We start from the raw sequence: 13,648 nt of genomic DNA, 5'->3' as shown, positions 1-13,648 counted from the left end.
ATCAATAGTTTATAAATAAATTTATATGCCATTGCACTATGTAAAGTTTGTTTAAAAAATGGATTTAATCTATTTGAATGCTCTGTGCAATGGATGTCCTATTCCTCTGATAAGTGGTAGCTGTCAAGTGGTGACAGATATATGCCTTGTCATAGTGGCATCCCAATTACCAAGAAAAAGATAATGTCTGGCATATTTGAAAGTTAAGACCAGAATATGAGGCACTAGCTTACCTAGACTTCCAGTGAAACACCATTATGTTAGCATTGGGAATGTGGGCCACTCTCTTGACGATTAAACATGTAGTTAATGCTTCTCATCTCCTAACAGTATATATTATAGTTTGAGCCGTTTTCATTGTTCTGATGATAGATTTGCATTGTCCAATACTGAAGATAGATTTGCACTAATCCTTTCATGTTTTTTTCACCATTAGTGACAACCAGCATTTGAAGCAGAATTGTTAGGAAATAATAGCACTGTCACTGACTCCAAGATGAAAACAAAATCAATTCATTTGTTTTCTTTTAGGACAAGCTCCTCTGGACTATTAAACAATTTACAAAAGTAAACAAACCAACTAATGTTGTACTTATCACAATAATTCTTGCTCAAAAAGAAAAGTTTGAAACAATCGTAATAAATTACAATGGAGTACCCAGAACCTCTTCTTAAATGGCATATATAAGAATACGAAAAGTGAAAAATCAGGATTATAATGTCAGTAGTTTAAAACAGTCGTACTGGAGAAGAAAACAAGGATTCTTTTTAAAATCAAATGTCCCCTAACCCTTTTGTTCCTTTTCCATGGCTCAAAATTCTGATAGTGTTTCCTTTTTGAATTGTAAGTTGCCATGCAATTATTATCATCAAAATTTGAAGATGCAGATTATACTGTCAGAAATGTACAGCATATCCCATTAGTCTCAATTAGTGATTGTGTCCTGATAAGTATTTTTTAAAGCTCCAAACGCTAAATTATGGGGTTATCTCAGGGATAAAATTCATCTCTCAGAAAGCCATTCATTTATAAAAATGTTTTTATTGAAATAATGCAAAATAACATGAAAAATCAGTTGAAGCATGAAATAAGAGAAACAAAGCTCCAGAAATAAAATAATTCAGGAAGGTGAACTTCAATAACTTCATAGCTTAATGGTGCTCTAGTCCTATGTATATATAAAGTATGAATAGCATGAACATTTTGATGATTTTGCAAACAGTGCATCTAATCCTGGAATATGCTTGTTTCAGTAATGTCTCTACTTCATGGTTTACTATTAGTGGGCTTGATACAAATTCTTGGCTATTTAGAATATAACATTTTTTTTTCTTTCCCAAGATTTTTTTTTTTTTCTCCTACCATTCTTTCCCTGAGATTATCTAAACCAGTGATTCTCAAACAGGAGTGGTTTTTCACCTAGAGGACATTTGGAAATGTCTAGAGCCATTTTTGGTAGTCACAATTAAGGGGATTATGTGCCACTGGCATCTAGTAGAACAGGGCAGGGATGCTGGTAAACTTTTAACAATACACAGGGAAGCTCCCCACAACAAAAATTATCTGGCCCCAAATGTCAGTAGGACTGCTTTGAGGAATCCTGATTTGAAACGTAATGGTAAAATAAACTCTCTAACTGGTTCATTTTTTCATGCATTTTTGAAAGGAAAAATGCCCTCAGTATTTCATAGTTCTTGCTCTGGTTATCTACTGCTGAAATAGTGACCTAAAACAATAATTAAATGTAATAATAACAGCTGAAAATAGTGACCTAAAACAATAATTAAATGAATAATAAATGAATAAATAATTAAATGAATCCCTCAGTTCCATCAAGGACACGGATGGTTGAGAGCTGTAAAATAAAGACAGAATATTTAAAGACTTCTTTGGAGAAAGTTGAACACTAAGTTGTACACTTCGTCCTCCCCCACAATCCCTCCTACATTCAACACTTCAAAAACTGGAGGGTAAAACTAAGTCAGTGAAAGAAGTCTAACAGACCAATCAAGGTATTGGGTATATGTCACTAAAGGGGGTATGACACGGACATGGTTCTTGACTTATGCTTGAGAAATCTAAAAGGGAAACAGCACAAGGTTGCAGGAGCAAGATCACGCCACTTGCCCTAATAATAGGTTAAGAAGAGCAAGAGTCTGATGTACCAGGTGCGAATCTAGCAAAGGGAGCACTGGCCTGCAGTCATTTAAAATGGTATCTTGTCCAAAACAACCTGGCAACAAAAGAGCCACAGAAGTGATCCATAAGAACAAAGAAAGTTTGACTGAAAAAACACATCTGGTCTAGAAGGCATGAATTCGTCCTTAACGTGCCCTTATCTGCTTTCTTCTCCTTCCTCTTCTCCTTTGATCGTGGAAACTAAAAAGTTCTTAGTTCAAGAGCTGAGTTGGCTGAGGGAATGCAAGCTAGGAAGAATGAAGAATCATGTGGCTGGAAGCACAGGGTATTATGCTAAGTGAAATAAGTCAATCAGAGAAAGACAATTATCTTTCTGATTTCACTCGTGTGTGGGATTAAAGAAACAAAACAGAAGATCATAGGGAAGGGGAGGGAAAATAAAATAAGACAAAATCAGAGGGGACAACAAGCTATCAGATACTCTTAACTCTAGGAAACAAACAGGGTTGCTGAAGTGGAGGTGGCTGGGGGCATGGGGTAATTGGGCGATGGGCATTAAGGAGGGCATAAGAAGCACTGGGTATTATATGCATCTGATGAATGCCTGAACTCTACCTCTGAAACCAATAATACACTGTATATTAATTGTATTTAAATAAAACAGATATTTAAATAAAAGAGATTCATTCCTATGCCTTACATTACTTGGTCCATAAGGAGAAAGAGAAAATATTTAAGTTTCACGTTTGATTACTATGCAGGGTTAGTCAATTCAATTTTACCAAACTGGAATTGTGTTTTTGTCTTAAAGTGACCACAAGGCATCTGATAACGTAAGATCAAAATTATAATAATAAAAATAAAAACAAAACAAAACAGAAACCATGGGGCTTGCCAGCGGATTCTAAATATATCCTCAATTGTGTAAGTCCGCCCTACTGATAATATACGGCATGACATGTTTCCATATTTTAAAAGAGCAGATATAAGTGCTGCGAATTGTGTAAGACTGATAATTTACAGACCTGTAACCTTGGGTCAAATAATACATTATATGTTAATTTAAAAAAAAAAAGTAAATATGAAGCTGCTATGACATTCAGTGTGGGTAAAATCATGTAATTCAGTGAAAGAAAGAATTGTGGATAAAATTTATTTGCATGGTCTTTCTAAATCACTCACTATATGTTAAATACATACATCTTAGATTAAGCAAATGTCAACATAAATAACAAGGCTAGTAAATAGAACAATCTTATGTGTGGGTGAGCACTTTAGCACATTGTAGTCAATGGGTTCTTCTCTCCTATCAGTTTATCTAAAGAACTAGAGAAACGACGAGAAGCGCAGGAGGAAGAGCAATGTAAACTACCCAAATCAGGAACAAGCAGGGTTAAACTGAAAGAGAAGGAATGCTAGCATTGCTGCAAATTCTGTGCCGGCAGCTTCTCCAAAGACCCCCAAAGACACTGAAGAACAGCCAATGTCCTTAGAACAGTTAAATGTCTAACAGAGAGGTCAATTCTTTAGATGCTAAAAAAAAAAACCCAAAAAACAAAAAACTGAACACTTGTAATTCTGCTATTGGATATTTTCTTGTAACTAACTTACTTCCTGAAAAATTAAACACACATGCATATACATACTCACATTGTAAAAATATGTATCTAAATGCCTCACTTTCCCCGATTTTGACAAATTTTGTGCGGTGTCTAGATCTTTGTCATACAACATTTGGATTCAGTTACCATACTATTATCAAGACCACATCAGAGAATGACCTGGAAGTCCCAAAATATCCTATCACACCAAATCAATATTTGTAGTGTATTTATCAAGAATCAAAATAACACAATAGAATCTCAAAATAACAATACTTTTTTAAAAAAGTGATTATAGATGTTCTTGAAAAGATTCTAGGTCTCAAACCAGACATAGGGATTCTGTTTCTATTCATGTTTCAGGTTTGCTTTACTCTGCTCCTTTTTGTCGCAAATAAGGACAAAAGTGGTAACCTAACTTGTATTGTTCGTATAGCCTGACACTAATCTGTCTGACCAATGGCATAGCGGACCTGAGTCATATATCCATCCCTCATTATGGTTTTGGGGGTTATGAAGTGATGGGAGCTGGGACCCAACTAATTGATATACATGGAACAGATTGTGTTATTTTAGTGGGAGAGATATGGTATACAGATGAAAAACACAGGTCTGCCATGTTCCTAAATATGCTGAACTCAGGGGTTCTCATGCATATTATTCCTGCTTCTTTTTTAAAAAGATTTTATTTATTTATTTATTTATTTATTTATTTATTTATGTGTTTATTTATAGTGTGTGCAAGCAGGGTGTGGGGTGGAAGGAGAGGGTGAGAAATCTCAAGCAGGCTACACACTGGGCGAAAAGAGGTTGATGTGGGGTTCTGTCTCTCAACCTGGAGATCATGACCTGAGCTGAAATCCAACAGTCTGACACTAAACCAACTGAGCCACCCTAGCACCCCTCATTCCTGCTTCTAGAGAAGGATATGGTGATATACGTGCTGTATTGATGTTGAAGTCATTCTTCAAGTCTATATAACAATTTTATACACTGAAAGTCCCATCACACAGTGTTTATTCATTAATTCATATAACAATTCACTAACAAAGTTGGTTCTTCTTACTCTTTGAGTTTTGAGAATATTGAAAACTAACGTTGTTTAGTTAGAAACTAACTGCTCCTAAGAAATTCATAATTACACATTTCTCAAAATACTATTTTAATCTTTTTCTTAATTCTCTGAATTCGATAAAAAATAAAATATAACAACTACAATAAAGTTTATTGGTAAACATGTAAGAAATATGTAATTAAATTTCTCGCTGCTGCAAAAGCTTCTGAAATTGCATGTTTGCAAATTGAGTACAGTATGTTTTATATTACTTAGGTAACAAGAAGGAAGAAAAGAGAATCAAGACATTTTGAGGCTCTCGAGAAACAAGGCTACTGTGTAAGCACGTGCAAGTTTTTCCTTTATCTGGACAGGTTCTACACAATACCCATGCACTGTAAATTTCACTTTTTTATAAGATAATGAAAAACTCCAAATCTGAATTAAAATACAAAAAAACTTACCAATATGAAAATTTACTTAGTAGTTTTATGACTTTTAATTTTAAAAAGTTTTTTTAAGAAAAATTGATGTGCATTTTGTGGTCTTCTAATCTATATGCCATTTACTTCATGAAAAAATATGTAACTATTATTTTATTTATTTTTTTTAAGATTATTTATTTATTTATTTGACAGAGAGAGATCACAAGCAGGCAGAGAGGCAGGCAGAGAGAGGAGAGGAGGAAGCAGGCTCCCTGCTGAGCAGAGAGCCCGATGCGGGACTCGATCCCAGGACCCTGAGATCATGACCTGAGCCGAAGGCAGCGGCTTAACCCACTGAGCCACCCAGGCGCCCCTGTAACTATTATTTTAGTTATAACTTTTTAATTACCTTAGTCTTCCATATATATTGATAGTTTGTTTTCTAGATTTCTTTTGAAATTCTGTTTTCATGATATACAAATATTTATTGGTTAATTTAACTACATTTTGAATTTGGATATTCATACTTTAAACAATTGAATATTTTACACAATTTTAATTCCTCAATAGCAATTAACATTTTGACACTGAACGTATCATATCATATCTTTTTAGAAAATGGCTTTTTCTCGCATTTATACTGAGTGAAATAAGCCAAGCAGAGAGAGTCAATTATCATATGGTTTCACGTATTTGTGGAGCATAACAAATAGCATGGAGGACATGGGGAGATAGGAGAAGGGAGTTGGGGAAAATTGGAAGGGGAGGTGAATCATGAGAGACTATGGACTCTGAAAAGCAATCTGAGGGGTTTGAAGTGGCGGGGGTGGGTGGGAGGTTGGGGTACCAAGTGGTGGGTATTATAGAGGGCACGGATTGCATGGAGCACTGGGTGTGGTGAAAAAATAATGAATACTGTTATGCTGAAAATAAATAAAAAATAAATTTAAAAACACCATTATGTATTTTGTATAGTTTGTGAATCTTTTACTTTTAAAATTTCAGCATTTTAAGGGGTGCCTGGGTGGCTCAGTGGGTTAAGCCACTGCCTTCGGCTCAGGTCATGATCTCAGAGTCCTGGGATCGAGTCCTGCATCGGGCTCTCTGCTCAGCAGAGAGCCTGCTTCCCTCTCTCTCTCTGCCTGCCTCTCCATCTACTTGTGATTTCTCTCTGTCAAATAAATAAATAAAATCTTTAAAAAAAAATAAAATAAAATTTCAGCATTTTATATGAGTGTGTGTATGTGTGTGTGTGTGTATTTACAAATAAACTCTAGGATCCTAGATATCAAATTCTACTTCCACTTAAGACACATTTATTTAGAATGTATTTATTTTTATTTTCTTTACTTTTCAATTATATCATATTAGTTTTTGGCCGTGGTGCTTTTTCTTCTTTTTCAAGTTTTTATTTAAATTTCAGTTAGTTAACATACAGTGTGAAAATAGATTCAGGTGTAGAATTTAGTGATTCATCACTTACGTATAACACCCAGTGCTTATCACAAATGTCCTCCTTAATACCCATCACCCATTTAACCCCTTCTCCCACCCACCACCCCCAAGTGCTGCTTCAAAAAAAAATTAGTAAGGGCGCCTGGGTGGCTCAGTTGGTTAAGCAACTGCCTTCGGCTCGGGTCATGGTCCCAGAGTCCCGGGATCGAGTGCCGCATCAGGCTCCCAGCTCCATGGGGAGTCTGCTTCTCCCTCTGACCTTCTTGCCTCTCATGCTCTCTCTCACTGTCCCTCTCTGAAATAAATAAATAAAATTTTTAAAAAAAATTTAATAATACTGAGATAAATACAATCAGGGATATTGCTAATTAAAAACTTCAACTAGAGCAGTGCCTTGGTGGGTCAGTTGTTTAAGCCTCTGACTCTTGATCTCAGTTCAGGTCTTGATCTCAAGGTCATGAGTTCAAACCCTGTGATGGGTTCCATACTGTGCATCTGTGCATGACTACTTAATTTTTTTTTTTTTGCTTAGAACTTGACCCACCAACATTAGGCACTCAATAAGTTTTATTAGTCAATTAAAAGTCAGCAACACTTAGATTAGATGATTAGAAGAGCACTTTAAATCAATTAATTTTTACAAGTCCAGCTAAATATAAGATAAACTATTTATTTCCTTGTTTGGTTCTCATTTGTTTTATTTTTCTGCATTGCAATTTTGTTTGTGAGATTAGAAGTAAAATCAGGTTTACATCAATTAGAAAATTATTATCATGTCCTCTGATTAGGATCTTGGGTTTGTTTGCAGGGTGGGGAGTTAAAGGAGAGAACTCAGGTGGTGAAAGGTGTTAATTCTGGAAGAAATAAATGTTTGAGAAAGTTAACCTAAATAGAGATCATATTAAAAAGAGACAGAGAGATTAAGAGCCTGATGGTTTATGCTTAGCTTGTTATTTTTATTTACGAACTTGAGCATTCTTTTACTTTTTTGAGACTAATGCAATTTTTCTGAAGGACTCACTGAAGGCTTGTCTCACTTGTTTGTTTCTTAGAGTGTAAATGAATGGGTTCAACATGGGAGCTATGGATGACATTAGCACTGCCACACCCTTATTAATAGTCACGGATTCCTTTGCTGAAGGTTTGACATAGATGAAGATACAGCTTCCATAGGTGATGGAAACAACAATCATGTGAGAGGAACAAGTAGAAAAAGCTCTTTTCCTTTGTTGGGAAGAGGGGAATTGTAGAATGGTCTTGATGATGTGAATGTAAGACAGAAGAACACACAGAAGGGTCAGAATGAAGGTCAGCACAGCACAGACAATAACCAACTGCTCTAAGAGCCATGTGTCTGAGCATGAAATCTTCAAGATTGGAGATGCATCACAGAAAAAATAATCAATGACATTTGAATCACAGAATTTCAAATTTAGGAACAGAGTAAGTGGTGGGAATATGATCAACAAGCCAGTCATCCAACAGCCGAGGACAAGCCTCTTGCAGACTCTGTTGTTCATGATGGTCACATAATGCAGGGGTTTGCAGATGGCTACATAGCGGTCATAGGACATTGTAGCCAGGAGGAAAAATTCTGTTACTCCAAAGATGTCGATGAAAAACACTTGAATAACACAAATATTATATGTAATTGACCTGTCACCTGTTGCTATGTTGCACAAGTATCTAGGGATACATGCAGATGTAAATGAAATTTCTAATAAAGCAAAATTCTGTAGGAAAAAGTACATTGGTGTTTTAAGGTGAGAGTCAACTAAAGTGAGGGATATGATTGTCAGATTCCCAGTTATACTCAATATGTAAGTGAGAAGTAGAAATATAAAAATTGGAATCTGAAGTTGAGGGTCCTCTGTCAGTCCCAATAAGATGAAGGTTGTTACTGTGTGGTTTTTCATCACTGACTACTGAAGTTTATTCAGTTTGATGTAAAATTTAGAGTTATTTTATTTGAATAGAGTGTGTCAAAGCTAGATGGCAATAAACAGTGACTACAAGAGATAGCATACAAAGGAACATGTGGTTTCTTTTATAAATTAATAAATGATATTGCCAATACTCTGGCTACTCAATTTTTTAATTTTATTTTATTCTTTTGGCAGTTTTGTAATAGATTTTTTAAACATATTTTTAAAAATTGTTCTACTATCTCATTTTCTTTTCCCTCACAATTTTAATCTATACCCAAGAAAGGATTTTCTCATGTGATTAGATTGTTTCATAGATTTTTACTACACATGATTTTTTAAAATGGGAAATACTTACATTGTGATTCAAAATAAAACACTGTCATTAATTATGCTTCAGAATGGTTAATGGTAAATTAGCACCTAAACAATTAATCGTTCTTCATAAATCTTTACTTCGTGACATATAAAGTGCAAGATGCAACAGTTTTTAATGGCTTCTTTGATGCTACCCCTCCCCAAATTGTGAAGCATTCTGTAGTTGAATTTTGTCAGAATTACAGGCATTCCTAATAATTTTCTAAAATAAATCTTCATTCATTAATAAATGTTTTGAAAACTGGGTAATCCAGTGCTTTAAATTTATTACTATCACTGCCAGAGCTATCTTTTGGGGCATCCACTTTCTCTGTTCTAAAACCGTATAAAGACTGTTTAAGCATTAATTGCTATATACATTAATTATGATATATATAATATATATCACAATACCACAATAAATATGCACATATCTATATAATACAATGTATTTTATATTTGAAAATTTCATTATGGCCCAAATTTCCCCACAATATATGCAGTATCAACAGTTACAAATTAATTTATGTGACTTCAGAAAGAAAATCATGTTGCTGTAACATGACAATGAGAATTATAAACAGCTATGTAAAAATTTTGGGAAATACAGCTTACTTGTGATGAAATGTCACTTTATTAATGTGAGCATAAGTAAATTATTTGTCAAGTTATTGAAAATTTAAAAATCAACACTAACTTTAAAAGGATCTCCAATAGTATTATGATTTTAATAAATAGGATTGACTTAAAATTTAAATTTTCTGGATGTTGTGACATTATTTCCTATGGTATATTATTATACACTATAAAAGAAGAGATTGAAACAGAAGAAACTACTTCTTAAAATCTAGGGTATGCCAGATTTTCCTCTTTTTCCCTCAGCTTTTAATGAATGAGAAGCTATGTGAAAATTAGTAATTACTTAATTGGTTCTCCATTGATTGTTTTACCAGTTCTCATGGAACTTAAACAAGTTGGGTATAAGTAGTAGTGATTTTGAGTTAGACTAGGCCAGACCAAAGACTCCATAGAAATTAGAGAGACACAAAGACCAAAAAACTCTTTCTTATTTTGTGTACTCACTTGTAACCGGCACAGCTGTGTTTAAAATGCTTTAGACAGGGGTGCCTGGGTGGCTCAGTCTGTTAAGCAAATACTTTAGGTTCAGGTCAGGATCCCAGTGTCCTGGGATCCAGCTGCCTGTTGGGCTCCCTGCTCAGCAGAAAGCCTGCTTCTCCCTCTGCCCCTCCTCCCCACTTGTGGGCTCTCTCTCTCTCAAATAAATACATAAAAATCTTTAAAAAACATAAAATCCTTTAGACAAATATTATGACTTTTTAATACAATGGTGACGAATTCTGCATCTCAAAACAAGCTCCTGACTGAGGTTAAAACAAATTCTAAGTTGCATTATGTTTGCATTTTTCCTACAGGAATAAACCATTTGTTTTACTTCTCTGAAGAAATGTGACAGAAAACACCTCAATAGTTGAGGAAACACACAATCACAATCACAATCACAATCACCAAAGCATTCACAGAAGAATGTTACCCATCTGAAAGAAAAAAATAGTCTGTGCAAATTTATAGTTGACAATATGATAGCACATAATATATTTTACATGGCTGAAATGTTTCTGGATTCACTCACATTAAGAAATGTGTCTGTTCACATTAAATAAAAATACTTCATTTCTTTTATTAGATGAAAGGAACTATAGAATTCAAATATTTTTCTCTTTTTTGCTATAGATTCTAGCAACACAACCTTGATTGGAGCTTAGCTTAGTAAATCTCTGATGTGTGTGTGTGTGTGTGTGTGTGTGTGCAATATATAAATAAGAAGTAAATATATTTATACACACATAAAGAAAATTAAGATTGCCTAAAATTCTATCTGTGCACTTTAGGTATTTTTAATATATATGAATCTACATGTTTCTGGTCTTTCACCAAGTTTTATTATAAAAAACAAACCAGGGGCTCCTGGGCGGCTCAGTAGGTTAAAGCCTCTGCTTAGGCTTGGGTTATGATCCCATGGTGCTGGGATAGAGCCCCACATCGGGATCTCTGCTCAACAGGGAGCTTGCTTCCCTCTCTCTGTGCCTGCCTCTCTACCCACTTGTGATCTCTGTCTGTCAAATAAATAAATAAAATCTTAAAACAAACAAACCAAAATACAGTGTGTGTGTGTATGTGTGTGTGTGTGTATACTCTCACTTCCAATAGCTTTTTTAATTGTTTGTATTTAATGTGTATAATATTTAAGTGACATCAAATCTAAGTTTATAATAAAATAATTACATGAAACACAGTGGATAACTACCATTTTGAATTGGTGGTTTTAACTAACTATTGATGATTTTAAATTAAATGTAAAACTACAGTTAAAAGGTGTTAAATTCTAAATATTCTGGCAAAAACAGTCCTGAATCAAAGTACTTGAATATTCACAAGAGACTGCCAAGGTCTTAAAACTGTATTTTCCATTTGGAGAAAAGTGCTATGGCCTGTCTGTAAAAACTGCAATGTAAGTTATATTTTAACCCACTCTGAGTTAAAATTGTGGAAAATTTCCATCGTAATTACATCTCCAAATTTATTTTTCTTCATTTTTACTTCTCTTGAATTTATATATATATATATATATATATATATATATATATATAGTGATAGTGTTAAATTAAAGTTCTTCCACTTTAGTAGAATAAGTGCCTAAAACAAATGAAGTATCAACACATAAAATTTGACTCACAGTTTCAAAATAGTGTATAGAACTTACCCATCCAAGAAGGATGTAACAGCAGCTGAGAGGCTGTCAAGGAGAAAAATGCCAGAAGGATTAATAAATCATATTGCTGTAACATGACGATGAGAATTATAAACAGCTATGTAAAAATTAGGTTGCTAGCAGTCAGATGGCTTGGCTTCTTTCAGCCTTGGTAGTAGACTGGTGTACATTTATCTTCTGTTATGCACTGGTAAGTAGCTGGCAAGCTTGGTATATATAAACATTAGTTAAAGACATTATGATTGGCTTGGCTCCAGAAAATGTCCTCTGACATTACCATTAGCTATCAAAGATTTTAAATATTGCTGGAGATGTTTGAAGAGGCAAAGGAAAGCCAGAAGTCCAAGAAAGACAATAATAACAAGAAAAAATAGAGTGTATAGTTAGGAATAAAACATGCACACTTGATACAAGAATTTTGAAACAAATTAATAAAACCCAAACGTCTACATAATTCATAACAAAAAGTGGTTTAGCAAATTAAAACAGAAAGGAAAGAAATATCTTAAACAATGGCTTGCTAAGAGGTATTTTTAATTTTTTATTGTTTTAATGTTTTTTACAACTAGAAACTGATCTTCCCAATATATTTTCTCTGTTATACATGAAAAAATGTATGCTACTATTCCACTGTCATTACCTGTGACCTTATTAAAAGCAAACACAAGAAAAATTGACATAACCACCAAGAAAAAAAAGTTAAAGAAAACCTCACTTAATTGACATTCCTCTTGCAATTAACTAACGCTTTTGAGAAAGTCAAGCAATAACTTCGCTATGATGTGCTACATTTGGTTTGTTGATTTAATAACGCTCAGACAATTAAGGTAGTTTATTGATAAGCAAATTTCATCAAGAATTAACCATAATAATAAAATCATATTTCCAAAACAAGTGTATGAAGAATGAGATGTTTTTACAAGTGTCATAAATGAGAGAGTTTTTGAGTTTTAGTCCATTCACACGATTCTACTTTGCACTGTCTAAACTGACAGTTCTTTCTTAGGAACACGTATCTTAAATATAGTCAAGAAGCGAGGAAATTAAGGTTGCCTATAATCCTACCTCCTGGAATTAGTCATTGTTAATATGCAGATATACATGCTTCCGATCTTTTCCTCATGTTTTATTACCAAAACCAAAGCCGAAACCAAATCAAAACAAACAAAAACACTTTCCACACTAAATTCAGCTGTGTTAAAATAAATGCAACATTTTCATTTTTAAACCAAGCCAAACCAAAACAAAACCTCTCTTGCCAAGTATTATACATAAGAAGATAAGGAATGAAGGTTTACTATAACCCCACTCAATAAATGAATGCTGAATTTGATGCATGTCATACCAGATTTTTTTCTATGCACATTCTGTGTTTTAACATTGTTATCTAAGGAACAAACATATTTGTATAGACAACTATAATAATAAAGTACACTATTTTCAAAATAACTTTTTTTAATACTGTACTTAGATATTTCAATATCCATTCAAATATATCTAATTATTTACTGTTTCTATAGTTGTAACAAAAGAACAAAAATGATTAGTTTATGTAATTTTTTTAGTAATAGAATAATGTACTTTAACAAGAACTGTCAATTATTTGTAAAACAAAGACTAAATCAGTTTTGCAGGGGAACAAGGAGAAAGACCTTAAGAAGAATTTATGTCAGGTGCAACTTGCAATGATAGATGTTATCATTAAGAAAATAAAATTGTATAAGTAAGAAAGCCAAGGACTTACTCAGCAGAAGGCAGGTCTGTAAGGTTTAATCCTGAATAGAATACAGCTGAAAAGTGAATATTAGGAGACTAATTCTAAAGTAGATTTTTCCGAAGTTGATGCTAAGAAGGACAAGAAGTCATCTGCCAGAATCAAGAATAAGAGCATTTGAAACAT

General features: G+C 33.8%; 1 protein-coding gene and 1 long non-coding RNA gene across 2 annotated transcripts in view; both read right to left on the bottom strand.

Annotated features, from left to right (window-relative positions):
* LOC132020535 (uncharacterized) overlaps nucleotides 1–13,648 on the bottom strand; it is a 396,027-nt gene that overhangs the window by 292,710 nt on the left and 89,669 nt on the right. The window contains exon 2 of the long non-coding RNA XR_009405020.1: nucleotides 11,740–11,772. This is a non-coding gene — a long non-coding RNA (uncharacterized LOC132020535). The remainder of the gene's footprint in view (nucleotides 1–11,739; nucleotides 11,773–13,648) is intronic.
* Nucleotides 7,656–8,591, bottom strand: LOC132020534 (olfactory receptor 6C2-like). Its single transcript, XM_059404667.1, has one exon. It carries the CDS (start codon nucleotides 8,589–8,591, stop codon nucleotides 7,656–7,658), a length of 936 nt encoding a protein of 311 aa, XP_059260650.1.

Source organism: Mustela nigripes, chromosome 6, assembly GCF_022355385.1.
Source record: "Mustela nigripes isolate SB6536 chromosome 6, MUSNIG.SB6536, whole genome shotgun sequence".
Lineage (NCBI taxonomy): Eukaryota > Metazoa > Chordata > Mammalia > Carnivora > Mustelidae > Mustela > Mustela nigripes.
Note: the sequence above shows the minus strand (reverse complement) of the source record. Positions and strands in the feature narration are given on the sequence as shown.

Excerpts from the sequence above, each read along its gene's own strand:
- LOC132020534 (XM_059404667.1), bottom strand. The coding sequence starts at position 8,591 with ATGAAAAACCACACAGTAACAACCTTCATCTTATTGGGACTGACAGAG.